This window comes from Geotrypetes seraphini, chromosome 3 (assembly GCF_902459505.1).
Source record: "Geotrypetes seraphini chromosome 3, aGeoSer1.1, whole genome shotgun sequence".
NCBI classification, from domain to species: Eukaryota; Metazoa; Chordata; class Amphibia; order Gymnophiona; family Dermophiidae; genus Geotrypetes; species Geotrypetes seraphini.
In genome coordinates this window covers 49,892,259-49,920,048 of record NC_047086.1, presented here as the reverse complement: position 1 = coordinate 49,920,048, position 27,790 = coordinate 49,892,259, and the positions used below count along the sequence as shown (strand labels likewise).

The 27,790-nt window shown below is 43.2% G+C and overlaps 1 protein-coding gene across 2 annotated transcripts in view; it reads left to right on the top strand.

Annotated features, from left to right (window-relative positions):
• The window catches only part of CD109 (CD109 molecule), a 295,729-nt gene that overhangs the window by 161,787 nt on the left and 106,152 nt on the right, over window positions 1-27,790 (top strand). For both annotated transcript variants that reach the window (XM_033937865.1, XM_033937866.1), the window contains exons 19-20: window positions 8,402-8,519; window positions 25,688-25,801. In XM_033937865.1, the coding sequence (XP_033793756.1) occupies window positions 8,402-8,519; window positions 25,688-25,801 (232 nt within the window). The remainder of the gene's footprint in view (window positions 1-8,401; window positions 8,520-25,687; window positions 25,802-27,790) is intronic.

The window sequence follows — 27,790 nt, the reverse complement described above, 5'->3', positions numbered from 1 at the left end:
ACCTCTCACTGGGGGGGGGAAACGAAGTTGGAATGTGAACTTCTCTTGTGTCTGTTGGTTGAGAAGAAGAAAAGGTCAGTAATGTATTTGGGGGCAAGTCCGTGTAATGCTTTAAAGCAGAAACAGGCAAATTTGAACTTTACGCGTGCCTTCATCGGCAGCCAATGTAGCTGCCGGTAGTAGGGTGTCACGTGGTCAAATTTTTTAACTGAGTTGAGCTCCAAACTGGTTGATGATCCGGTGTATAAAACTAAGGGCTCCTTTTATCAAGGCGCGCTACGGGGGTTAGTGCGTCGGACATTTCATCACGCGCTAACCCCTGCGGCAGCCTAAAATCCTAATGCCTCGTCAATGGAGGCGTTAGGTACTAGCGCGGCAGGTGGTTTAACGCACGGTATTCCATGCGTTAAACCGCTACCGTGCCTTTGTAAAAGGACCCCCTAAGTTTTAGTTTAGCTTAGGTTGCATAGGGAGAGGTATGGCCAGTAGGAAAAAGGAGGTATTGATGCTCCGCGAGGGAACAGCTGAAGGCAGATTTCTCCCCAACCAAGAAAATCTGAGGCAATGTCACTGGAGAGCATATGGTAGGCTCTCATGAAGATCAACACAACAGTTTCCAGCTCTTCTAAAGAAATTGCTGTGCTCGTGAGTACAGTTAATACCTTGGAAGAGAAACTACAAGGTACTATAGACCAATTTAATGTGGAAGTATCTCAGGTTAAGGCTAAAGTTACTGATTTACAGACTCTATCTTCAGAACTGGTAAAAGATAAACTTAATTTGAATAGGAAAATAGAACAATTGGTTCACCAAACATTAATAGTTGAAATCTTTTTGAACTAGTTAACAATCTTTATGATATACAGGCTATTCTTTCTTCACTTCCATTATGTTATAGTATTCACTACACTACCAACTTCTTTGACTTTATATTTATTTATTACTGCAAGAAGACTGTATTGTATGATGCTTCTATGTTTTATTGCTGATATATTATCTTATTGTAATTTGATATACTTGACGGGAGTTGTTACTTCCATTTCTTTTTGGCTTCCTCTGAAGCTTTTTCTATTGTTACTATTCTATCTATAAAATTAAAAAATATTTTGAACACTGGAAAATTATAATAGTAGATTAAATGTGCAGATTCTCAATTTTCCTCATTCAATTGGAGTGTCACCTATAGAAATGTTAAGAAAATATCTTTTTGAAGTATTGAAGTACTCATCTGACTTAATTCCTCCGGTCAATCGTATATATTATATTCCTACAAAAAAGTCAGGAGCCACTCCCGTTGGACCAGCTGTGGAGCAATTAAATCTTACAGAAATACTTGAATCATCTCCTATGGACTCCACAGAATGAGCTACTTTATTGGTTTCTTTTGTGTTTGAGCAAGACGCTAACTCACTTCTGAGATTATATTTTCGAAATTCTCAAATACCATTTTTGAGGAAAAGGGTCTGGATGTACCCAGACATCGCAAGACAAACACAAGAGAGACGTAAACTTTTCTTGGCAATGAGAACTGAGACAGTGACGTTGGGGGCAACTTTTTTATTAGCCTATCCATGTAAATGTTTAGTTAAGTACCTTGCAGTGAAATATGTATTTCTTTTACCTGAACAATTGCGCACATTTCTTGATATGAAGAAGTTGTCTACTGTTAGTGTTAACTAAATTGTACTGGGTATTATTGTTGGGTATTATTAAAAATGGTATTACGACCAGAACAAAAGAAGTCATCCTGCCGTTGTATCAGGCAATGGTGCGCCCGCACCTGGAATACTGTGTTCAGTATTGGTCACCGTACCTTAAGAAGGATATGGCAATACTTGAGAGGGTCCAGAGGAGAGCGACACGAATGATTAAGGGCATGGAAAACCTTTCATACACTGAAAGATTGGAGAGGCTGGAGCTCTTCTCCCTGGAAAAGCGGAGACTCAGAGGAGACATGATAGAGACCTACAAGATCATGAAGGGCATAGAGAAAGTAGAGAGAGATAGATTCTTCAAATTTTCAAAACATATAAGAACAAGAGGGCATTCGGAAAAATTGGAAGGGGATAGATTCAGAACAAATGCTAGGAAGTTTTTCTTTACTCAGCGGGTGGTGGACACCTGGAATGCGCTTCCAGAGGACGTAATAGAACAGAGTATGGTACTGGAGTTCAAGAAAGGATTGGACAATTTCCTGCTGAAGAAAGGGATAGAGGGGTATAGATAGGGGGCTACTGCGCAGGTCCTGGACCTGTTGGGCTGCCGCGTGAGCGGACTGCTGGGCACGATGGACCTCGGGTCTGACTCAGTGGAGGCATTGCTTATGTTCTTATGTTCTTAACCTTACTGTTAAGCCTTTTCTCTATATATCAAGTTATTATTAGAATTACTGTTTCTCTTCACATTTTCCAGGAACTCTCGAAGGATTGATTGTGGTCTAAGAAAGTTTAATTTGTTTTCTTTGAGAATTCATTTAATTTTGTACATTTAGAGCTGATTTTCTTGAACAAGGTTATCTTGTGTATATTTGAAAATTCAATAAAGATAAAGATATATATATAAAAAAAAGAGGTGATAGGCTCCAGAATAATCAAAGGAAATACTTTTTTACAGAAAAGTGGTAAATGCATGGAACAGTCTCCTGGAAGAGGTGGTAGAGACAGAGATTGTGTCTGAATTCAAGAGGGACTGGGATAGGCAAAGAGAGAGAGAGAGAGAGAGAGATAATGGTTACTGCAGATGGGCAGACTAGATGGATCTATGGCCTTTATCTTCCATCATGTTTCTACTAGTGAGGTTAGGGCTCTTCGGCTTGGTAGAGAGACAGCTGAGGGGAAATGTGGTCGGGATCTGTGGGGTCCTGGGTGGTATAGAACGGGTAGAATTGGATCAATTTTTTTATTGGCTCAAGATTTGCAGGAATTAGGAGACACTTGAAGTTACACTTTTAAAGCCAATAGGAGGAAATATTTTTTCACTCGGAGAATAGTTAAGCTCTGGAATACGTTACCAGAGGATGTGGTAAGAGCAGTTAATATAGCTGGTTTTATTTATTTATTATAGTTTATTGATTTCTTAATACATTACAATATCAGAAACAAGTAATTGGCATAAAGGAAAATATGCAAAAAAGAAATTTCACTTTTCAATTCCATACTAGCCCACTATCTTTTCGGTTATAGCACCCCAGATCTGGAATAACTTACCAATTTACTTATATGATGAATCCTCACTAGAAAAATTTAAAAGCTCTTTAAAAAGTTACTTGTTTAGGGATGCATTTGAGACATAGATAGCATAATTCTTCTATCATTAATGCATATGCTCTAATACTTAATTTTAATCAGACTTTACGTATAGGTCGTAATCTCCTTTACCTCTTCTCTAGGTTTAGCCATGCTTTTAAGATTAATTTTTATTACCCTCCAGTTGTTTTTTTTTCCCTAAATGTATCTCTATTTTCTTTAAAGATTGTAGTTCACCCTCCTTTCCTTTTGCACTGGTAATTATTTATATATATACACTGTGGGGTTCATAATAATAAAAAGAAAGTCTAAAAAGTGGCCTAAATGGGTACTTGGATGATCAAAAAGCCTGATCGTCCAAGTACCCTAATCAAAGCTGGTTTTAGACGTATCTAAATCCAGCTTAGGCCTTTCCCCGGCCTCTAAACGCACAGAGAGGAAAGAGGCGTTTTTAGAGGAGAGGAAAGGGCGGGAGGTGGGTCAACCTAGACCTAGGCATGCAGTAGGTATAACCAAAACTTTAGGCAGGTTGCCTAGTTGGCACTTATACGTTTTGACTTAGACCAAGTCAAAACAGGTATAAGTGCCGAAAAGGGGCCGCTGAGCTGATCGTGGCTGCTGCGATCAGCTCAGCGGCCCCAGCAACCTGCCTACCCCCTACAGCAATGATCGCGGCAGTAGAGATGGCTCATCTCCCCTGCCGCGATCCACCCTTCCCCCCACACAAAACGATCAGGGCAGGAGGAAGCCCAAGCCTTCCTGCCCCGTGGCACCCCCGAACCCCCAATGAAGATCGGGGCAAGAGGGAGCCCAATCCCTCTTGCCCCGCGGCACCCCCGAACTCCCCGATACTATCGGGGCAGGAGGGAGCCCAAGCCCTCCTGCCCTGCGGCACTTCCGAACCCCCGATGAAGATCGGGGCAAGAGGGAGCCCAAGCCCTCTTGCCCTGCGGCACCCCAAACCCCCCCCGACACGATCGGGCAGGAGTGAGCCCAAGCCCTCCTGCCCTCGACACAAAGGCCCCCCCCCTCCCGACCCTCCCCCGCTGAACCCACGAACCCCCCTCCCCATACCTTCAAAAACGTTGGTTGGACGGACGGGTGCCAAGCTCATCCATCCGACAAGCCATCCATCCATTGAATGGCTGGCTTTAGGACCTGATTGGCCCATACGGCTCAAATCCCGCCCACAGTTGGGGTCTGAGACGCCTGGGCCAACCGGAATTAGATGTTTGTCCATAGGACCTTGAGTTTGAGAAGATTTAAACTGCTTCTTAACACCTCCTTTTCTTTTCCCCATCAAAAAAAAAATCCTTGAACAAAATTTGTTCAAGAATCCAGAGATTCCAAACGTCTCCAAATGTGCTTCGAAGGTGCACGCGTCTGCATCCGCGTACCGTGGAGCGGGCGCTGCAGTTATTTTGTCCTGCGGAAGACCCCCGTACATGCAGGTAGAGGGCAACTGGCCAAGTGCCTGAGTTTCAAGGTTTATTAAAAATTTGTTAATTTAAATGTAATCTAAGATTCAAAGTGGTGTAGATAAAGACAGGTTGTTCATCCTCTCCAAGGTAGAGAGAACAAGAGGGCACTCTCTAAAGTTAAAAGGGGATAGATTCCGCACAAACATAAGGAAGTTCTTCTTCACCCAGAGAGTGGTAGAAAACTCGAACACTCTTCCGGAGGCTGTTATAGAGGAAAACATCTTCCAGGGATTCAAGACAAAGTTATACAAGTTCCTGCTGAACCAGAAAGTATGCAGGTAAGGCTAGTCTCAGTTAGGGCACTGGTCTTTGACCTAAGGGCCGCCGTGTGAGCGGACTGCTGGGCACGATGGACCACTGGTCTGACCCAGCAGCGGCAATTCTTATGTTCTTATGTACAATAAAATTCATTATCAGCATACAATGGCACAAAAACAAATGATTAAAAACAGAACATATCATTACTGGGGAGTGGTCAGTAAAAACAAAAATACATACACCAGACAAACAGAAGTAAAAACAAGAGGGAAAAGGGGATAACTACGATAAGTAAAGGAAAGAACAAATTAGGGAAGAACAATAAGGAGAAGGCTGACCTGAAAAACAACAATGTCCTTATGAGGGCAGGTATGTATCAAAAGCGTCTATGAATAGGAAAGTCTTCAACTTAATCTTGAAAGGGCCTACAGAAGTTTCTTCCCTTATGTTATTAGGAATGGAATTCCAAAGGGAAGGTGCTGTCACTTTAAAATTATTGGATCTTAAAGTGTTAATATTTTTTAAGGATTGAATGTTAAGGAGATTTGGAGCTGGGATGGGCTATATGGAATAAGTAGTTTATCAATAAATTCTGGCTGATTATATAAATGGGTTTTGAAGGTTAAAAGGAGAATTTTGTAACTAATTCGGTGCTCGATAGGTAGCCAATGTGCTTTATGCAGCAGGGGGGAGACATGGTCATATTTCTTTGCATTATAAATGATTTTTACTGCTGTATTCTACAGAATCTGAAGTCGCCTAAGTTTTTTTTTTTTGTTATTCCTTTTAAGAGGGCATTGCAGTAATCTATACATGAAATAACAAGGGAATGGATTAGGATGTTCAAAGATGCAGTATCCAAAAGTTTAGAAATTGATCTGATCATTCTTAGCCGGTGAAATATCGCTGGACGACTGTACTAATATGGAGATGACAAGTTCCTGGAGGAAAGGTCCATAAACTGCTGTTGCGACATATATGTGAGAAGCCACTGCTTGCCCTGGATCGGTGGCATGGAATGCTGCTTCTGTTTGGGTTGTTGCCAGGTTCTTGTGACCTGGATTGGCTTCCGTGAAGACGGGATACTGGGCTAGATGGGCCATTAGTCTGATCCAGTAAGGCTATTCTTATGTTCTTATATAACAGAAGAATATATTGTACAAGTTATGTTAGGGGGAATTCCTGTTATGGCCCTATTTGATTCGGGATTGAACCAGTCGGTCAGCTATTGAATTATATCCTAGCCAAGAAGGGGGCAGGAATTGACCGACCCCAGGGATACACCAGGATCCAGTGTTTACATGGAACAACACAAGCTTATAGTGTAAAAATGGTACTGGTGATTTATCAAGGAAAACAGAATTGGCTAGAGATTGCTGTCATGCCTAATCTGCCATTTTGATGCCCGGTCTCTCAAGGTCGTCTTGTAATTTTTCACAATTCTCTTGCAATTCAACAACTTTGAACAACTTTGTGTCATCAGCAAATTTAATTATCTCGCTAGTTATTCCCATCTCTAGATTGATAAATATGTTAAAAAGCTGTGGTCCCAGCACAGACCCCCTAGGGAACCCCATTATTTATCCTTCTCCGTTGAGAATATCGACTATTTAAACCTACTCTGTTCTTAATTCATAATAGGACATTACCTCCTATCCCATTACTCTCTCTAATTTTGTCAGAATTCTTTCATGAGGTACTTTGTAAAATGCCATTATGAAAATCCAAATATGCGATATCAACTGGTTCACCTTTATCCCCAGTTAATTACATCTGTTCAAGTGTCATTAATTTTGCCACATTCTCTGCCATATTAACACAGTAACTGCCTCCACCTTAACTGTAAAGTGGAGTCCATTCCCATTCTCCTCTCTTCACCTCTTTTTGCATCACATTTTGATTTTGTTTTATATAACTGTGTGTTTTTTTGTTAGCATCCTAGATTTGTAGATGGATGGGTTATAAAATTTTATATATAAAAATAACTATAAATTAGCTATTAATGAGCCCAGTTTGTGATTGACGCGATCATGGTCATCGATACTGGTGCTGTTTGTAGAATCTGGCCCTTATTGCCTAAGTTCAAAATAGAATGAGCAGGTCAGTTTAATAGAAAACATTGTGAGAAAATGCAAGTGAGTCTCAGGAGAGTAGTTAAATCTTTGGAGATATGAAGAGGCACTTTTAGTAAGCTATGGTAAAAGGTTGCCACAACATGCCCTTATATTGGTCTTTCCCATGCGCTAAGGCTGTTTATACCACAGCCATAAAAGTTATCTTTTTTTTTTTTTTTTTTTGGGGGGGGTTGTATTAATGGCCATGTGTTAATGTTCTCAACACAATATCATAAAAATCCCCCACTGGTATTAAATCATGAAGCTCAAAGGCCAAAATCTGTAACAACTTATTCAAATGTATAGTGCTGCGTACACTTTTTCAGCACTATAGAAATAAATAGTAGTAGTAGCAAGTTCCATATCAGCAAAAACTGACTTTAAATTGGTAGGCTAGCGTTAATGTTGCCATTAACATGTGGCCATTAAAAAAAAAAAGTTTATTATATGAATACTATCATCCATTTTGTAGGTGGTAAGGGCTGTCATGCTATCTGTGTGCTAACCAGTTAGTGTGAGTTAATGTTACTACATTAATTGGTTAGTTCAGGAATGCCCACTCTCTGCCCTTTGACATGCCCCTTGAAAAAACAAAAATTGAAATTATTTATTTATTCAATTTTCTATACCATTCTCCCAGGGGAGCTCAGAATGATTTATATGAATTTATTCAGGTACTCAAGCATTTTTCCTTATCTGTCCTGGTGGGCTCACAATCTGTCCAATGTATTTGGGGCAATGGGGGGAATGAGTGACTTGCCCAGGGTCATAGGAAGCAGTATGGGTTTGTACCATAACCTCAGGGTGCTGAGGCTGTTGCTTTAACCACTGCACCATACACCAGTTAGTGCATATACAATTTGCAGGTACTGCAGGATGCTTGAGTGCCATTTTAAGCTGTGTTAGACACACTGTAGCTCCTATTGCAACTTAATAAACAAGTCCCTTTATGTCAGGGGTCTCAAAGTCCCTCCTTGAGGGCCGCAATCCAGTTGGGTTTTCAGGATTTCCCCAATGAATATGCATGAGATCTATGTGCATGCTCTGCTTTCAATGTAAATTCATTGGAGAAATCCTGAAAACCCGACTGGATTGCGGCCCTCAAGGAGGGACTTTGAGATCCCTGCTTTATGTCATGAAGTTTGCTGATTCTTCATCCACTGTAGTACCACATTTTGTAGCTACTTAAATATTTCATTAGATTGACACACCTGAAAAAAAAAAAAACTGAATGTAACAGTAAATATGCATTTGGCATTAGAGCACTATTACGTTTTAAGATGTTTTTTTTTTTTTTTTAAAGTTCCAAAGCAAGTACAACATTGGAAGTGAAAATACCTGATACAATAACTACATGGATAGCCAATGCTTTTGTAATCTCTGAGAACTTAGGGCTTGGATTGGCTGTTACGCCTGCTCAGGTAAGGTACTTCTTGATGTTCTTTTAATGATTCCAAAGCAGGTCACCATAAGAAACATGAACACTTTATAAAAGGGTTTCAAGGCACACAGGTGTGCTTATGTTGCATCAATTGTATAAAGACAACATGCACCAACATATTTTTATAAAATTGCCTGTTCCAAAGCAAGAGTAACTTTGTACATGTATGTGCTGGTGAGAATTAGAGAGAAGAGGAGATAGTGGATGTGAAGTCATGTTTCTATATGTGCACAATTTGTAAAATGGGTGCATGTGCTGATCCAGCCCCTCCTCTTCCTCCTCTAATATTTTGCCTTTCTCCTTTCTCTTGGTAAATTCAAAAGGGATGTCTTTCTTGCCCTAGGACTCAGAATGCCCAGCAGGCCTAACTAAATGTATAGTCGTGGCAGCTGTCACCCTTTACCATTTGTGTTCAGCACTGCTGACTGTACATAAAGGGCCTGATTCGGTCTCAGCAGCTGCCTAAGTGGCTTTTGAGAATCGCACATGGTCATCCTATACAGAATCGCTAATCACCCCAATTCTCTAACCAGCGTCCATGTCAGCGGATATGGCAGGGAAACCCTGCCCCCGCAAACATCTCTGGTAGGAAGGATGCCCACTCCCTCCTGCTGGCACCCCCCTGAACACAACCTCCCTCGTACCTTTTTCAGCAAGGCCAACTGAAGGGATGCTTACTCCCTCTGGCTGGCAGGCCCGCCTCTTTAGAATAGTGGGCCTTCCCCTTCCCTTCCTAGTGCATCCATTGTGAAGAGGTGGACTTGCTGGCTGGAGGGAGTAGGCATCCCTCTGGTCAGTCTTGCTGAAAAAGGTACGAGGAGGATGTCTGGGTGGGCTTTGGGGGTAGTGGTGGTGGAGGTGGATTTGGGGAGTGTCGGGGTGGCTGGCTAGACATCGGTAGGATGCCTACCGCCGCTTACAATTGGGACGCCGTTTATAGAATTTGCCCCATAGAGTGCTAAATATATAAATTAAATGCTACAGCTGGAATTTTGTTTGAAATGTGATTTTATTTCTTATTTTGTTTGTGCCTGCTTCATAGACTTCTCTTCCCCCCCTTGAGTTGTCCTTTGTTAGGATTTTAAGTGTTTTTCAAGATTTTTTTTAATCCTTGCAGATCAAACTCAGTGAAACTCTCCGCATTTGTGAGCCAGTAAATCCTTCTATACAGTATATTTTTTGTGTGTTTATGTAGAGTTTAGGGTTCATAGTCATTCACGCGCGAGACATCAGTACGCCAACATTGGAGCGCCGACAATTCGGCACAAGACACTAGTGTGCCATGGAAAAACTTACTTTTAAAGAGCTCCGACGCGGGGTGTGAGTGGGAAACCCTCCATTATAGAGTAAACAGAACTTTTTCTGATTTTTTAGGAAAAAGTTCAGTTTTCTCTATAATTTGGGGTGTTGCACCCCCCCACACACACCCCAACGGCAGCGTGAAGACTATGAAGTAAAGTGGGGGGTTCCCCCCACACCCCCCCCCGTTGGAACTCTTTAAAAGTAAGTTTTCCTGTGGCGCGCTGGTGTCTTGCGCCAAATTGTCGGTGCTCCAATGTCGGCGAGCTGATGTCTGGCGCGCTTTTGTCCTGTCACCGAGTTTAGTGGATATTCAGGTGTTTAGTGAGTTAGTTTGTAGCTTTGCTTTGTGTTTAGGTATGTTTGTGGTGCAACATGAGCTGAGTACATATGTTTTCTTTTTTAAAAAAATTTTAATTTATAAGATTTAAAATTTTTCTTATAAGCATTACACCACTTGATACAGATCAAGAAAATATACAGTATATACAATTACATACAAAGGAAAATATTAAAACTTATTTAGCCCACAACATAGTCATAAGAGATCAAGAAAAGAAATAAAACATCCAAACTTGGAGAGAAAATAAGCTTACAGTTAGAGCAACGGCAATGGACTACCTAACCTACAGCTGTATGGAAGGTCAAATATCATCTGGCATGATTACCAACTTTTCCTTTGATTCAACAAATTCTATCAGTTGCTTAGGCTCAAAGAACAGAAAATTCTTATTTAAATAAGATACATAACATTTTGTGGCAAATTTAAGAAGAATGTAGCTCCCAGAGCAAGGACTCTTGGTCTCAAGGCCCAGAATTCCTTCCTACATCTCTAGGTTTTCTGAGCTTAATCTGGAAATATTTGTACATTAGAGCCTAAGAACTGATCATTAAGATGTCTAAAATACTATCCGTAACCACCTCAAGGGAACTTTCCAGGTATGAAGATAAATTCTTTTCCAGCACATTTTCTACAGGTATATCTACCAGAGTAGATTCACTTTGAGGTTTCCAAATATTTAAATAGTTAGCTCTCACAATTGGAGGTATATTTTCTGGCGGAATGGCCAAGACCTCTCAGAAATATTTTCTAGCCATTTCAGCTGGAGATATGATGGGACACTTTGGAAAATTAAGAAATCTTAAATTGTTTTTCCTCAATTGATTTTCAAAGTTCTCCATCTTACATGCAGTATACATATGATCTTTAACCATTTAATATAAGATCTTTAACCATTTCCACCTCCACTTTTTCCATCTTCTTTAATTTGTTATCATGTCTCTCCAACTTTTCATTCATTTGGATAGCAATACCCCCTGCTGCTCCACCTTAGAAAAGACAGCTCCATAATCAACTTTAATAGCAGATAAAGTCAACTTAAGGTTGGAATCCATGACCGATATGGCCTGCAATAGCGCTTCCATATCCACTTTTTCTGGTTTTTTCAACTCCCGTAGTTGATGGTAATCCCTCCCGAAGCACCTCTCACCTCTTCCACTATGGTGTCTGGAGTGTGTTTGTCAATACCGACTTCACCTTCCTCCTTAGATCCAGTGTAGGCACCCTTCCTGTGCCTTTCCCTCCCAGAACAACAGTGCAGCAACCGCTCCCTGCACCAAATCTCTTCTGGGTTGGGGAGGAACCAAACGCTGTTCCGAGCTTAGCGATACCCGGCTCAGCTCCGCATTGAGATTGCCTGAAAATTCCAGGCTCTCCCGCAAGGTAGGTCGGGTGTCCTCACCCGAACGATGAAAAGCACTCTATATTGTTGTCTGAACAAGGAATTGAAGGGTTCTGCTCGGCAGAGGGTTAGGGCGGTAGGCTCCTTTCCTCTTTCCCATGATAGAAGCTAGGAAAGATTCTCCACAGACGCTTCAGGCAACAAAACGAGTAGCGCAACTTGCTCAGGCATCCGTCCTCGCCGCCATCTTGATCTCATCTCCATATGTTTTCAATATATTTCTCATTTATGATTTTGAATGTTCTTATATTTTTAGCTAATGATTTCATATTTAGTCTGTGTTTGCTTTCAGACTCCTAAGGAAGGTACCCTGAGTATTGAACGCATGCAGCATTGAGTTGCTGAATGTTTTTATGTTACTGACAATAAAGACCCCTACTGGAACCTCTCGACCTTACCTCTTTGTTTTGTTTATTTGATTGCTTCCTTGGGGATTTCCTGTTGCTTCTAGGGGTACAGTGATGTTATTGCATGGCATTGGGACAGATTAAAAAAAAGTATGGAATCTGACCTTCAATCTGGGCCAATCTGGGTCTGAGTGGTCATTGGCACTGGAAACTAGATCACTGATCACAAGAAGAGAGGATACATCCAGGAAATACTGCAACACACTTTCTGACTGCAGAGCATGACCAGGGTCCGTGACAAATGCACTCCATATGAGATGGACAGATTCCAGGGAGAAGCCTTGCATAGGGCTTCCCACACAGCATCCCACACTGCAGACTGTTAAACAAGATGAAATCGATGGGGTTAGGAGAGACTCTGACGGCATGGGTCAATGATTGGCTGAGTGGCAGACTTCAGAGGGTGATGGTTAACGGTACTTTCTCTGAGACATCGGAGGTGACCAGCGGGGTGCCGCAGGGCTCGGTCTTGGGTCCGCTCCTCTTCAACATATTCATAGGAGATCTGACTCAAAGGGCTTCAAGGTAAAGTAACATTATTCGCCGACGACGCCAAACTATGTAATATGGTAAGCGAGGACAATCTACAAGATAGTATGGCGCAGGACCTGCGTACATTGGAATGCTGGTCTTCAACCTGGCAGCTGGGCTTCAATGCTGGAAAGTGTAAGGTCATGCACCTGGGTAGCAGAAACCCGTGCAGAACTTATACCTTGAACGGGGAGACCTTGACCAGGACTTCAGCAGAACGAGATTTAGGAGTAATCATTAGCGCAGACATGAAATCTGCCAATCAGGTGGAGAAGGCTTCCTCAAGGGCAAGGCAGATGCTGGGTTGCATCCGTAGAAGTTTCGTCAGCAGAAAGCCTGCAGTCATAATGCCATTATACAGGACCATGGTGAGACCTCATCTGGAATACTGCGTGCAATTCTGGAAGCCACATTATCGCAAAGACATGCAGAGGGTCGAGTCGGTCCAAAGGATGGCCACCAGAATGGTCTCAGGGCTTAAAGGTCTCTCGTACGAAGCAAGACTAAACAATTTGCAGCTCTACACTCTCGAGGAACGCAGGGAGAGGGGAGACATGATTGAGACGTTTAAATACGTCACCGGACGTATAGAAGTGGAAGATAACATTTTCCTTCTCAGAGGCCCCTCACCCACAAGGGGGCACCCGCTCAAACTCAAGTGCGGAAAATTTCACGGCGACACCAGGAAGTATTTCTTCACGGAGCGAGTGATTGATCAATGGAACAAGCTTCCAGTACAGGTAATCGAGGCCAGCAGCGTGCCAGATTTTAAGAATAAATGGGACGCCCATGTGGGATCCCTACGTGGGTCAGGGTAAAACATTGGCTAATCTTAAGGGGAGGGTCTATAGAGTGGGCAGACTTGATGGGCCTTGGCCCTTTTCTGCCGTCATTTTTCTATGTTTCTAGGGGCAAGAATTAACCCTTGATGGACCACTGGCAAGGCTTTCTTAGGATCCACAGGCTTCATGTGCTGATGCTTCACACCCTCGCCAGTTTCAGGTACCGAACAGAACTTTCTCCCCATCTCCTGGAACCAGGATGGTTCACCAGATGGGCCTAAGCTTGAAGCTCCTTCTCCCTCCTTGCTTGCACAGACTACTACTCTGCTGCACATGGATTCATGTTAGCACATGCTGAGGAGTCCATCCCTGTTGAATTTTGTAAAAATCAAGGGGTTTTGAGTAAGCTCTTTTCCAGTAGATAGGTGAGACATTCTAGATTGATGGTTATTTCCCTATTTATCAGCGCTACTTCAGATTTTTTGGACTCGAAACAGCCCCAACTGAAAAATTAGTGATTACTTATGGCATTACTTACGACACTCAAATGCCCCAGACTGACATTGCACTTACAGTTCCAGGACTCAAATTTCTAATCTCAGTTTATATTTGAGTCAACCTTTTTTCCTCCTTGTGAGTACCTGAATAAATTTATGTAAACCGTTCTGAGCTCCCTTGGGAGAATGGTATAGAAAAGTGAATGAATAAATAAATATAGCCACATACTACAGAAGGAATCCACTCTGGAGTTTTCACTCTGCCTCTGCTGTACTTCACTGGGTTGTTTAGCTCCACCTACAGTTAGTACCTAAGCATGTAGAGACACTCAATACACGTGAAGTAGATGCGCCTGTAGCAATATGCTCAAACCAACTATTCTGCTTAAGAATTAATTCAACAGGAAAGTTAAATGCCAACACAGGCTTCAAAGAAGCTCAGAAAATACTCCCCAAAATTGAGTGTAAATACAAATTCATCCTAGCCCTCATGGGCTGACAGTCATCCAAGGAGCAGCTTGGAGAAGCAGAAACAAACTGAAAACAGGAGACAGGTGCAGTAAGGACTGGGTGGGAGTCTAGAATGTCTCACCTATCAACTGGAAAAGAGCTTACTAGGGTAAGTACATAAACTTTTTCCATTGCCTTAGATGAGACATTCTAGACTGCTGAGACGTACAAAAGAAGTCCCCAAAAAGCTAGGGTGGGCTTGCTGCACTGACTTGAAAGTCCAAGTACCAAAGGCAGAGTCCTGCCTTGCTGCCACCTCCACTTCTATAAAGTTTGGCAAATGTGTAAAGATAAGATCGCATTGCCATCCTGCAACCACCTTAGGAGAGACAGATCTAGCTTTGGCCCAAAAAGAAGCCACACTCCTGGTAGAATGTGCCTTGAAGTAAACAGTAGACTGATTCTCCGAAAGAATGTAGGCTGACGAAATGGCCCTACAGATTAATCTGGAAATCGGGGCCTTGGAAGCGGGAGTGCTCTGCTCAACTGAATGATTCAGCACAAACCAACGGTCAAAGAGAAAAAACTCGATAGTGACCTCCAGATAATGCAGAAGCACTCTGCGCACAACTAGTTTCATCAACAGGCGGTTCTGTGTCCTGGAACCCGTAGGCTGAAAGGTAGGCAGATACAATTCCTGATTAACATGGAAGGCCGAAACCACCTTCAGCAGGAAGGAAAGAACTATCCAAAGGGAAACCCCAGCCTCTGAAATACGGAGGAATGGTTCTCTACAAGACAAAGCCTGTAGTTCTGACACATGCTGCACCTAACTAAAAGCAACCAGAAGAACAGTCTTGAGCATTAAGTCCAAGAGGAAAGCATCTTGAAGGGGCTCAAAAGGAGCTTTGGTAAAGCTAGACAACACCAAGTTTAGGTCCCAAGCAGGGAAAGATGACTTAACCGGCAGTCTGACATGAAGAGCCTCCTTCAAGAATGTAGCGACATCAGGATGAGACGCCAATGAGGACCAATACTCCCAGGATCTATAACAGGAGTGCCTAGCTACTTGGACCCGCAGAGAAGCCACAGTGAGGATTTTATCCAAAACAGCCTGAGGAAAGATGAGAATCAGCGAGATTCGACCTGAATAAGGGTCTGCCTAGTCCTGGGCACACCAATGTTGGAAGGCCTTCCACCACTTAGCATAAGCCAACAGTGTGGACAACATCTGAGCCTTGAAAAGAGAAACCACAATCATAGTAGAATATCCCTTCCGCCATATGCGCTGCCGTCAGTGCTAGGAGGGGACATTCTGCCCAAAGAATAAGAAGGTAAGCTTCCTGAACTAGAGGATTGGCCCCCCCCCGGCAATAGATGCAGGTTACTGTTGTCGCTTTATCAGGGCAACCCTTGAGGTCTTGGCCTTCCATAGCCTTCCGCAAGCACATCAGAGCTAGCTGAATGGCTTTGAGCTCCAACCAGGTGATTGACCCTTTTCGCCAAGAGAGCAGTCAACATCTCTGAACACAACAACAATTGCAATGGTCTCCTCAGCCCCAAAGGCTGTCATCTGTCATCACCACGATCCAGGAGGCAAGGCACAGTAGTATGCCCCTGCACAGCAATTGTGGCAGAAGCTACCAGTCAATAATTGCTCAGTCTTCCAGAGTCCAAGGTAGACAGACCTGCAAGGCATCCTTGTGTGGAGCCCAGTGAGAGAGCACATCCAGCGAGGTAACCATGAATCCCAGAATTGCAAGATAATCCCCTGCTGAAAGAGCCAACTGCTCTAAAAAGGAAGAAATCTGTGCACACAGTTTCTGCCTGCAGGCTTCTGGTAGAGAACTCTCCGGTATTCCAGCGATTGCATCAGCGTAGATGGTTCTTCCTGAACATGACAATCCTGCCCAGGTCTTTTAGCACCTAGAGCATCCACTCCACTGTGCGTCATCCCTCAGCCAATGAGGGAGCGCTAATCAGCCAGTCATCCAAGAAGAGGCAGGCAAGCTGCCACAACCACAAGCACCTTGGTGAAGGTCCAAGGCACTGTCGCCAGCCCAAAAGGCAGAGTCAGAATTGGAAATGCTGTTCTAGAACATGAAACTGCAAAAATTTGCATTGGGCCAGAAAAATGGGAATGTGCAAGTACACCTCTGTGAGATCTAGAGAGGTAAGAAACTCTCCTGGAGCCACTGCTGGAATGACTGAATACACGTCTTCATTCAAAAGCGTGGAACCTTGAGAGCCACATTCACACGTTGAATATCCCGAACAGGCCTCCAATCTTCTAAGCCTTTCATTGGCACAATAAAGGAAATAGAGTAGACATCTGCCTGAGCCTGAAGAGTGGTACCAGCTCCATTGCATGAATATCCAACAAGCGTGGAACAATGGTCTGGAACCAGGAGCACTTTGTTCAGGCGAGCTGTAGGAAAGGCCACAAATCAAACTATCAGAGGCCAGGCAAAGTCCAGCTGGCAGCCCATCCAAATAATGTCCAAGACAATAATGTCCAAGACCCACTGGTCAGATGAAATGCATATCCAGGCAGGATACACATTTGAAGAGGGGCATCCCACACAGGCACCATTGTGCATTGATGGCAAAGGATGCAAAACAGGAGGAGGAAAGCTGGAAATGCCTGAAGCCCCAGTATACCATCTTCTGGAGCCCAGTGAAAATCTCTGCGACAGAGCACTTGCTTAATGGCGAGTGCACCGTGAGCCACGGAAATTAGAATGACCAGAAGCCCTGGAGGGTTTGGGTCTGCTGTTAGGCAGTGTCTTAGGGTGAAGGTCCATTGCAGAATCCATGAGATTGTCCAGACCTTTGCCAAACAATAACTGTTCCTGAAAAGGCAGCCTAACCAAAGTAGCCTTGGAAGTGGATTCACCAGCCCACTGTCTGATCCAGAACAGTCTGCAGGCAGAGATGGAATACGCTGACACCTTTGTCTAACTCGCATAAGGTCATATAATGCATCAACCATATAATTTGTCCCAGCCAAAAGAAGCTGAAGAGGGGGATCCACCGCCTCACTCTTCAGTGTGCGCAGTCGAGAGAAATGGGTGTGTGCAACAAAAACGTCGCCAAAGCAGCTTTGATGCTTAAAGCAGCTGCGTCAAAGTTTCCTGAGGATCCCATCCACATGGCAGACCTGCATATCTTTTAGCACTACACCTGCCTCTCTGGACAGAGAGGTGCGTGTTACTCACCTGTGCCACCAAGGAATCCACTCTGGGCTGACCCAAAAGCTGCTGACACTACTGTGTCAGAAAAGACAAAGCCTGTGCCAGAAAAGACAAAGCGGGACATAGCTCTAGCAAATTTCAGAGCACCTTCCGGATAGTCAAACTGCTTTGAGACCAGAATGCACACAACAGGATGCCAGGGAAAATTAGCCGACTGTGAGCGCACATCAGAAAGACAGGAGGAACAGGTTGATGGAGCAGGCTAAGTTAAATTCCTGCAAAGACTCAGAATAAGGTCCGGCAAACTGAAATAGGCACAGGACAGAAGAATCATCCCAAGAATTCAAGACCCCAGAGGGATCTGCAGATCCAGCACCCTTAGGTGATTGCAAATCATATGTCTTAGGCTGCAGAGTATCTGCAGGCTGACGAGTGGAATTACCAGCCATGACGAGCCCCAAAATCAACGAAGGCTGCCCCACCGAGCTAACTGAGCATTTGGTCACCTGCTTTATCAGGGGAAAACCTAAGCTGGATGCTGCCACCCCTTCCCACTGTATCACATGGCACATGGCGCAAGGAAGCTCTAAAAATGCTAAATTTGCTCCATCCTAGCAAGAATCCACATGAGTAGAGGCCAAAGTCTCCATCCCAGCAGGTCTCTAGGCAAAATTTGCAGTTTTGAAGAAGCAGGGAGCTTTAGAAAAAAAAGATTACTAAAAAAACAAGATGGCTGCCGTCAGCCAAAATCACTATATTTTTCACACTTCCCAAACTTTAAAAACAGCGATTTTAGGATTTTTCAGGAGGGGAACATCAAGAAACACTGAAACCCCTACTTTTCCAACCTTCCCTGATGTCTCTCACAGGCTAACAGCCTGTGTACTCACTGTGACCTGACAGGATCTGTTCTTCAGCCTGCTTTCAGCTCTCTCACAGTAGCTGGATGAGAAAATTCACTTTCATAATGCAGGGAATGCCTCTGCAAAGCTGATCTTCGGTTTGCCAGCCAGACTTCTATGCCTGATTATACTTCCACCCTGATGGACTAAGACAGGCATGTCCAACTTAGAACAGGTCATGATCTACTTTTTCTGGCTAAAAGTGCCGGTGATCTACCACCATGAAAATTAAGTTTCAAATTAAATTTTAACCCAATAGAGTTGAAGGATTTCCCCCCCCCACCCATTTTTAATAAACCTTCTGTCATTTACTTGGATGTGATCGGCTGTTAAGCAAATTAAGCAATAACAAAACAGAGAGAAAGATCCAGTAAGAACTGCGAGGGTAAATGGAAAGCACATTTTTTCTTAAAGTTTTATTGAGTAATACTTTCTTTAACTGTCTTAATAACTTTCTTTAGCTTTTATTGAGTAATTTGTGTTAAATTTAGATCGAGTATTGATCTAGGCTGATCTTGCACAATCTTTAATATTTTGCTCTTGCTCATTAGTGAGGCGTCTGAGCCTGCATTTCACCCACCAGCTTTTTGAAGTTGGGTGAATATTGCGTGAGGGCCAGTCTCAGGGAATCCTGGAGATGTTCATTTGTCATGTTGGAATGTTGTGTGCTCTGTCATTTTCAGATGGGAAAACGCAGATTTACACAAATAAGTTGAACCGAAACAGGAGTGTACAAGATACTGGCTTCCAAAATGATTCTTGCTCAGCATGGGTCTTGAGCAAAATGTTATTTTTAAGGGTTAATATTTCGTTTTGAAGAGATGGCTTGTTCAATGAGTAATTTTTACTGATAGCAGCTGCAGTTTCTTTAATGTCCACATCTACTTTGAATGGGTATGACAAGTACTCTACAACTGTTCCAATTTTTTGGAAGTCACAATCTATTTTCAAATTCCTGGATAACAGAACATATTTCTGTCACATACTTCTTGTTCTGAAAAACAAAATTTGGATATTGTCCCTGATGGTTCTGCATATTAGGAAAATGATCAAAAGTGTTGTTTGCAAGGTCAGTCATCATTAGCTCAAATTTGCTCTTGTAGGATGAAACTGTACTCCTCATCTCACCAATGTATTTGTTTTTACCTTGTAGTTCAAGGTTCATATCACTTAGTTTGCCTGTAAAGTCAGCGATCACATAACTAGATCACATAACCACTCCTCATCTTCCAACTCTGCTTGGTCATCTCCCCTCTCCTTCAAAAAACTTCTTATTTCATTCAGCAAATCACAAAATCTTTGTAGAAATTTGTTCCTACTTAGCCACCTTACATCTATGTGCAAAATGATTTCTGCTGCCCCTTCAAGAGTAAGATTTAAAAGCTGTCTTTGAATGATCTTCCACAAACTGAATTTACAATTTTGAAAGTGATGTCCATGACAGTCTTTGCATTGAGTCTCTTGCTTGCCAAAACTTGCTGGTGAATGATGCAGTGATAAGAAAGGAAATCGTCATGCTGTCTACAGAGGGCTATGAAACCCTTAACCTCACCTGTCATTGTTCTTGCTCCATCAGTAGTGATGGAAACAAGTCTATGCAATGGAAAATTACATTTTGTCACAAAAGAATGGAAAGAACTGAATATTTCCTGACCAGTAGTTCTCCCTTTTAAAGAAATCATTCCAAGTAGTACTTCTTTAACACTGAAGTCTTCAGAAAGCATCCAGATAAAGACTAGTAACTGGGCTATGTCTCTTATGTATGTAGATTCATCCAGTTAAAGTGAGAAAGCAACACAATTTGAAACATCTTCCAACAATTGTTCAGTTGTGTCTCCACACTTCTTTTCTATTCGCTGCACGATGGTGTTTCTTGACAATTGTACATCTTGAATAGAAGCTATAGTCTCTTTCTTATTTTTAAATCCTTCAAAAAGATTGTCAGCTGCTTCAAGCAAACACTCTTTTACAAATTCCCCTTCAGTGAAAGGTTTGCATTTCTTTGCGATCAGGTTGCTGAACTTGAAGAATGCTATGGTTGCATTGACTGAATGGAACCTTGGCTTCACCATCGATTTAAGTTCTTTGAGCTTCAGTTTACAAATTTCACTTTTGGGTGGAAAATCAGCATCAAACTTATTGCTCTGCAGAGCTTTATAAAGATGTTCCAGATTACCCTATTTGGGCAAGGATACTGGGGCATTACAAATTAGACAACAACACTTTTCTTTCACCATGATGAAGAAGTAGTCCATTTCCCATTCATCATGAAAGTGGTAGGTTTTGCTCTTTGGAACACTCATCTTCGTTATACTGGGGTGACTGGATGTAAGAAGGCCAAATCTGCTAAATTAGTATAAACACTGGCTGAATCTGGTCCAAAACTGTCACTGTCCCAAAGTGTTAATCAACAGGAACTGAAGACCTCTGGATGATGTGCAATACAAGAACTGGAGATGCCAAAACCACACATGCAGTTCTAAAATTAAAAATAAGAATTCATCTTACTGGCACCAGTAATCAAATACCACCAATCATCAAAAAAACTCAACACCTGTCCAGCAAACCAGATAAAATCAAATACCGCCAAACAAGTTCAAATACCACCACAAGCGATTTAATAAATTCTGCACACAGTGTAGAATCAATACAAGGTGAAATAAAATTGCAGTGTAGAATCAACGCAAAGGCTAGGCAAAATAAAATTGCAGAGGCAAGTAAAAGTCACAGTGGTTTGAACCAATTTGAAGGCAAGGCATAGGCAAGTTAGAACAAAATTGGAAAAGCCATCCAAAATCACCAAATTCTTGACACTTTGTTGTGTCTGCCCGAAAACGTTTAATGAAAGTGAACTATGAAGCGACCAATGACCAGCACGCGACACAACTAATATGGTAAGTGTATTCAGGTAAAGTCCGGGCAAATGGATATCACCCGGTATATAACACACTTCTAAGGGGTGTGGGGTGGGGGCAGGAATGGGTGATTCTGAGAGGCAGGAGATTAGGTATGATGCCGGGCCTGTGGTGTATTGTCGCGGGGCGTGGGCGGCGGCCCCCTAGGGTACCCACAAACTATTGGCAGGAAAACAACAAGTGCCCCCAATACACCCGCAGGCAAGATTCCCGCAGGCAGGGAAAAAGACAAGCAAAGGATCAGCAGGGGCGGCAAGCCCTTGGCAGACGATCTGCCAGCACGAGCTGCTGGAGAGATGGAGCCAAATGGCTTTTGTGACCCCCTCCGCGATCTACCTGTTGGACATGCCTGGACTAACGGATGCACACCGGTATGTGTAGAGGCGCAAAGATGCAGCCGGCACCATGCGAGACACTGCCAAGCCTTCTAAGGGCGCCTAAAAGCCTACGCTCAACCCCTGCTTAACAGTAGGTGAGACCACATCAGGGATAGCCCTGAGTTCCAGAGAAAGCTATGCAGGCTGGCTGACAGGTACCCAGTGGGATCGGCCTGTCAACAACAGACCGAAGTCTGAATTCTCAAGAAAGCAGAGCTTTAAAATTGCTCCAAGCACCAAATTACCCGAAAAGGGGTCAAAATTACATCAAATTAAAAATAATAAAATGGGGAGAGCAAAACAAACACATCTGCAGTCATGTGTGCAGAAGGAAAGAACTGTAGGTGGAGCTAAACAACCCAGTAAAGTACAGCAGAGGCAGAGTGAAAAATCCAGAGTGGATTCCTTGTGCAGATATGGGGAAATAACCATCAGTCTACAATGTCTTTCCTATTGCACTGGAAAAAGCTTTAGAAAAAAAGATAATTTAAAATCCAAGATGGCCACCGACAGAAAAATCACGCCAAAAATGGCCCATAGATACTTAATTAAAAAATAAATGTGAAAATAGGGGGTTTAGAAGTGAAAGACCTGAACCCTACCTTTAGAAACCTTCAAAATCAACTTTTTCACCCGACTTTCCCATAGGAACTAATGGGGTTGCACTCACAGTTCTGTGCAGTACCTGCCTGGCTGCTTTTTCCTGCAGCTGAAGTGAAGGGATAGGATTTTCTGCCTCAGAAACTTCACCAAGTTACTCCAGTCCTTGAAATCTTCAGGCTGCCAGTCGGACTGACCCCGACTGAGACCTCCACCGCCATGGAGCCTTGAAGCATGATGGTGGCAGGAAATACACAGCCAGCACCCTGATACCTTGGGGGCTCTTACTCAGGGTATTCGCAGCCTACACTTCAGCCTCTAAAAAAAAAAATCAGAAGGCAAGCAGGCTCCCAGGGGAACGGACTCCGAGCTCTGAAGTGGCACACAGCAGGCTGGCCCCACATGTCCACCTGAAGGTTTGCCCTGTGAAGCTACAGTCCGGCTCCATGGAACCTGCATCCTTCCCCAGGCAGCGATCTAGTCTAGTCTTCGGTTTATATACCGGATCATCTCCTAACAAAGCTTGACTCGGTTCACAAATAATTACAGACCAGAATGTGAAACAGAATATGAAACAGTAAGTGTTAAAGTGCTATCAATTCGTTAGTTCAGTAGATAAGCCATTTATTGTGTAAACAGCAAAGTTTTTAGGACTTTGCGAAATTGTTATAGCTGACCTATCAGTCTAACAGTCAGAGAGTCTGTTCCAAGTTTCTACCAGTTTGACAGCAAAGGACTGGCTAAACTTCCCGACAGATTTGATTCCCCTAAAGGAAGGGAACGATAGTTTATATTTCTGTGTAATCCTCGAGTGGCAATATCTAGAAGTATTCCAATATAAGGGGACCAAAGGGTCAAATATTCCATAGAGAAGCTTAATGCACATTGTCACACCCACGCTCTCTGCGAACACCCTGAGCCGTCGGGTAGTGACATGAAGCTTGTTACTGGCGTGGTCCCTTTAGAATTAGGGTCACCTTTCAAGTTGGTAGTCCCTGGCAAATGCCCAACTAAGCTTATTCTTCAAGGGTTTTGAAAAATCACACTTTGTCAAAATGGCCTTGGTGAAAACATAAGCTTTTATTCAGCCACCGGCCGTGGAATTACTGTGCCGCTCCAGGTTTTCCTGGTAGCATGAACATCATACAAAAACAACAGAAAAAGTTCATCTCACTCGTAGTCACCCAGTAATCAGCTCTGGACTGGGTTAATAAACCACGTACAGTCATTAATATTCCAGGAGGTTAGGAGGTGAAACAGTTAGCACAAATAACTCTCCATTGTAGCTTTACAGGAGAGACATTCTTGTTCAGGATTGAGAAATATTCTGTGCTGTCTTCCAGTGCTCTTACACTCTCCAGCTGGGCTGGACTTTCTCCCTAGTCCCGAGCAGGCTTTTCCCTGAGAGGGTTAATTTCCTTATCCCTATGAGGCAGGCAGACTAATTGAATTAGTTAGTTGCTAAGGCACTATCTTTACAGCTGGGCCCTTTCACGGAGTGTGGAAGTCAGGAAATTCTGGGCTTTAAACTAGCCATCATTACACCCTGGCTTTTGGTTCAGCTGTGAACAGCCTGGCATAGGAAAGCCTAGTAGAGTTGCACCGAGGTGGCTTAAGTGGTCTTAGGGGTGGGTTGGTGAACCATGGAGAGGAGGACCCAGGCCCATAAGCCACTCTAATCACAGCATTCAGGATGAAACATGTGCACCCCCCAAACCCTTTTGTTCTGGCATATAAGTGGCACCTGCAGCCATAAGTGCTATTGGGGTGGTAGATAGGTGGGACTAGTAGGTTCTGGGGGTGTTTTGGAGGGCTCACCATGACCTATAAGGTAGCTGTGGTGAGATGTTTATGTGGCACCCTTTTTGTGAAGTTCACAGCAGTTCCCTTTAAGGTACCCCACTACTCTGGTGCCATGTCTGGGTGTCCAGTCCCTCACTTTTCTGGCCCCTCCCATACCCAAAAGTTATTTTTCTAGGTGTTTTTGACTTGGACAAATTTTTGGTCAAAAATGGATGATGGACGACTTAGCGGTCTGGAGGATCAGACGGCTGGACGTTCAGTTAGATGATTTAAAAAAAAAAAAAATGTTGGACGTATTTTTCGAAAATGGACCTTTTCCCATGTTCAACTTTTGTCCGACTTTGGGCGACTTGCAACTTAGGTCCAAAACAGACTTAGACGTTTCTTTTGATTATACCCCTCCACGTGTTTAGTTTTGATCTGGATTCCCTTCTAGTGTCTCTTTGCAGAGTTGTTTTTTGTTGTATTGTATTTTCTTGTTTCTCCATTTTTGGGTTGTTGTAAGGATAAAAAAGGGACACAGTTGATGAGGCCATATACTGCTGAGTAACCTGAAGTGCATCAGTGACTTAGTCTTGGGTCCTTTGAGGCTGTTGATCCAAGGTTTTGGAAGCACCTTACATCAGTTGTTCTTCCTTTGGAGTGAACTTCAAATCCTCAGAAGGCAGCCCCCCATTGCTCACAGGGAATATCATCCTGCTCAGGTTCCCCTGCCAAATGCTGAACTTCTGATAAACTTTCACCCGGGCGCGGGGGAGCCGTTCGTTCAACGGGGCTCAAAGACACCCCTTTCAAACTGCTGCCTGATGGAAAAACTCAGGGCGCGACTGAAGGAGAAGAGGTTACTGGTCCCACTGGAGCTCTGATTAAATCAAGAGTCAGCTGTCTCATTCCAGAGTGGATGGTGCTACTGGGGGAGGCTCCCGCACTTTTCATCTCATTTTCCCCATCAAAAAATGAAAGGGTTATAAGGTATGGCAGACAAAGCTCTTCAAAACGCCAAGCCCTGCTCATGCAGCCTTTCAATGCGCTTCTACAGTGCGCCGTTCAGCGCGTCCTTCCACCATGATGCCATGTTGGAATCCCTCCAACTAACAGAATATTTAAAGTCAATAATTTTTTGGTCTGTAGAGTAACTATTTCCATTAAAAGTATTATAGTTATGGTATAAAGTTGATGTTCTCTCATAATTAATTGAGGGTTTCTACTAATTGCACTGGAAGATCTTTATTTTGTTGAAGTGTATGACACAGAACAGACTTACAGTAACACTAGACACATTTATGAGATGAAGTTATATTTGGAAGGAGAGAGAAATTCTTTTGTTTTGACTAATGTAAAAGTCTCCCAACCGAGGAGTGTGCTGGCCTTGCTCAGGTGATGGCTGCCAGAACTTGCAGTAGATCGGTCATATTTGGTAAACCTATTAACAGTATTGTTCAGAGTAATGTTCTTAAATTGGGATTACTCAGGAAGAGTGAAACCCAGTAGTGATTCTGACTAGATCTGGTTTGTTCAATAACAACATATTTTAACTTTTAACCCAATCTGTTTGTAAAAAATTCTGAAGTTTATACATTTTGACAGTTGATTTATTTCATTGTTCTACTGTTCTATTATAATATTTGTGTTTCCATTTTTTTTTTCAGCTGGAAGCTTTTCAGCCATTTTTTGTGTCTTTGAATCTTCCATACTCTGTTACCAGGGGAGAACAATTTATTTTGGAAGTTACCATTTTCAATTATTTGGATGAAACAAGTGAGGTGGGTATTAAAATGCTGAATTTTGTAGAAATTTTATTCACTGTAAAAATTTGAAATGTCAAAAACAGTTTTAATGCTTTTAAATTATATTGCATTTGCTGTGATCACAGTCCCTAGTTTTGCATAGATTTGTTTAAAGTTTCATATCTTATTAGTACATGAAATTAATGAAGTTATATATTACATCTTAAAAACAGATATCGCAAATATAGAGATAGGCAGGGATATATACAATAACTGCTACAACTGTGGATTATGTAACTAACACTATGATATTATATCTGTCCTGGGTAAAGCATCAGCTTATTCAATTTCTGAATTTTCAATTTGTGAAAATGTCTTTTGTGCAAGTATACTTGAGCTGCTCTCTCATTTGCACATGTGCCAAACCTACTTGTTTCTAGAAATTTAAGAATAGAAAGTAGAGGTCTGCACAGGAACAGGGATCATGGGAATCCTTCGGGTCTCATGGAGATCCTTCTGGGATCCCCCCACCCAGTCTATGGGACTCCCACGGGAACCCCTCCAAGACCCACGGGACTCTGGGGACCCCTCCAAGGCCGACAGGACTCCCACAGGGATGGACCTGGGGTTCCTATCCCAAAGCCTACCTAATTTCAGCTTCAGAAGAGACCGGTACGGGTCTGGTGCTGCGGTGGGAACGTACATGTAGGCACACAGACTCTGTGTGCATATTTGGTGAGCTCACTGCCTACGTGCTGAGTTCACTGCCTACATGACAGAGACAGTTGCTGCTGATTCGTCGGAAAATCACGTGCAGGCTAGAGCGGGAGGACAGCCTGCAATGTACAAGGAAGAGGAGGTGGTGGGCAAAGGCAAGAGGAAGAAGGGCTGCAACCCGATCTGGCTAGCCATGGCCATGATGTCCATCCTCGTCCTGCAGATCACCTCAACCAACAGCCTTTTTGTCTACTTCACCATGTCCATCTCCAAGGTGAGCCCACAAACTGCCTCAGGGCAGGCGAAACCGATCAAAACTTCGGGAAAGTAGTCCTTTTTGCTCGGATAGGTTTCAGCTGCTGAACTTTCCTTGAATGTGGAAAAACTAGTTCTCCCTAAATAGTGTAACGTATATTTTATTTCCTGAAAGTCGCAGACAATTCCATGCTTTGTTTTTTTTTCCTGCTTTAATAGTTTTTCTTTCCATTGCATTGCTTCTGTTAAAAAAAGAAAGATGATTTCCTTTTGAAAATCTGGGCATTGAAAAGCAACACCTCTGAACTAAATTTTTGTTTGATGGATTTCACTTTTTCATTTCGAATTGCTTTTTGTTAGCACTTTGTTAACAATAGATATAAAAACATGCTTATGGGGTTCATAATAAAAAAAAAAAAGTCTAAAAAATGTCCTAAATGGCTACTTGGACGATCAAAAAGCCTGATCGTCCAAGTACCCATAACCAAAGCTGGTTTTTAAATGTATCTAAAAACAGCTTAGGCCTTTCCCCTGCTTCTAAACGCACAGAGAGAAAAGAGGTGTGTTTAGAGGAGGGGAAAGGGCGGGCAGTGGATGGGAGGTGGGCCAACCTATACCTAGACGTACAACAGGTATAACCAAAACATTTCACAGGTTGCCTAGTCGGCACTTAGACCTTTTTGACTTAGACAAAGTCAAACCAGGTCTAAGTGCCGAAAAAGGGGCCGCTGAGCTGATGGCCGCTGGCGCGATCAGTTCAGCGGCCCGGCAAACTACCCACCGCAACCATCGCAGCGGAGAGATGCCCAATCTCTCCTGCCGTGATACATCACCCCCCCCCCCCCGACAACGTCGGGGCAAGAAGGAGCCCAAGACCTCTTGCCCCATCGAACCGCAGCCCCTCCCCCGACAACATCGGGGCAAGAGGGAGCTCAAGCCATCCTGCCCCGGCGATCATGCCCCCCCCACCCCGCTGAGTACGAGCAGGCCAGGAGGGAGGCCAAGCCCTTCTGGCCCCAGCGACCCCCCTCTCACACGGCGACCACCCCTCCG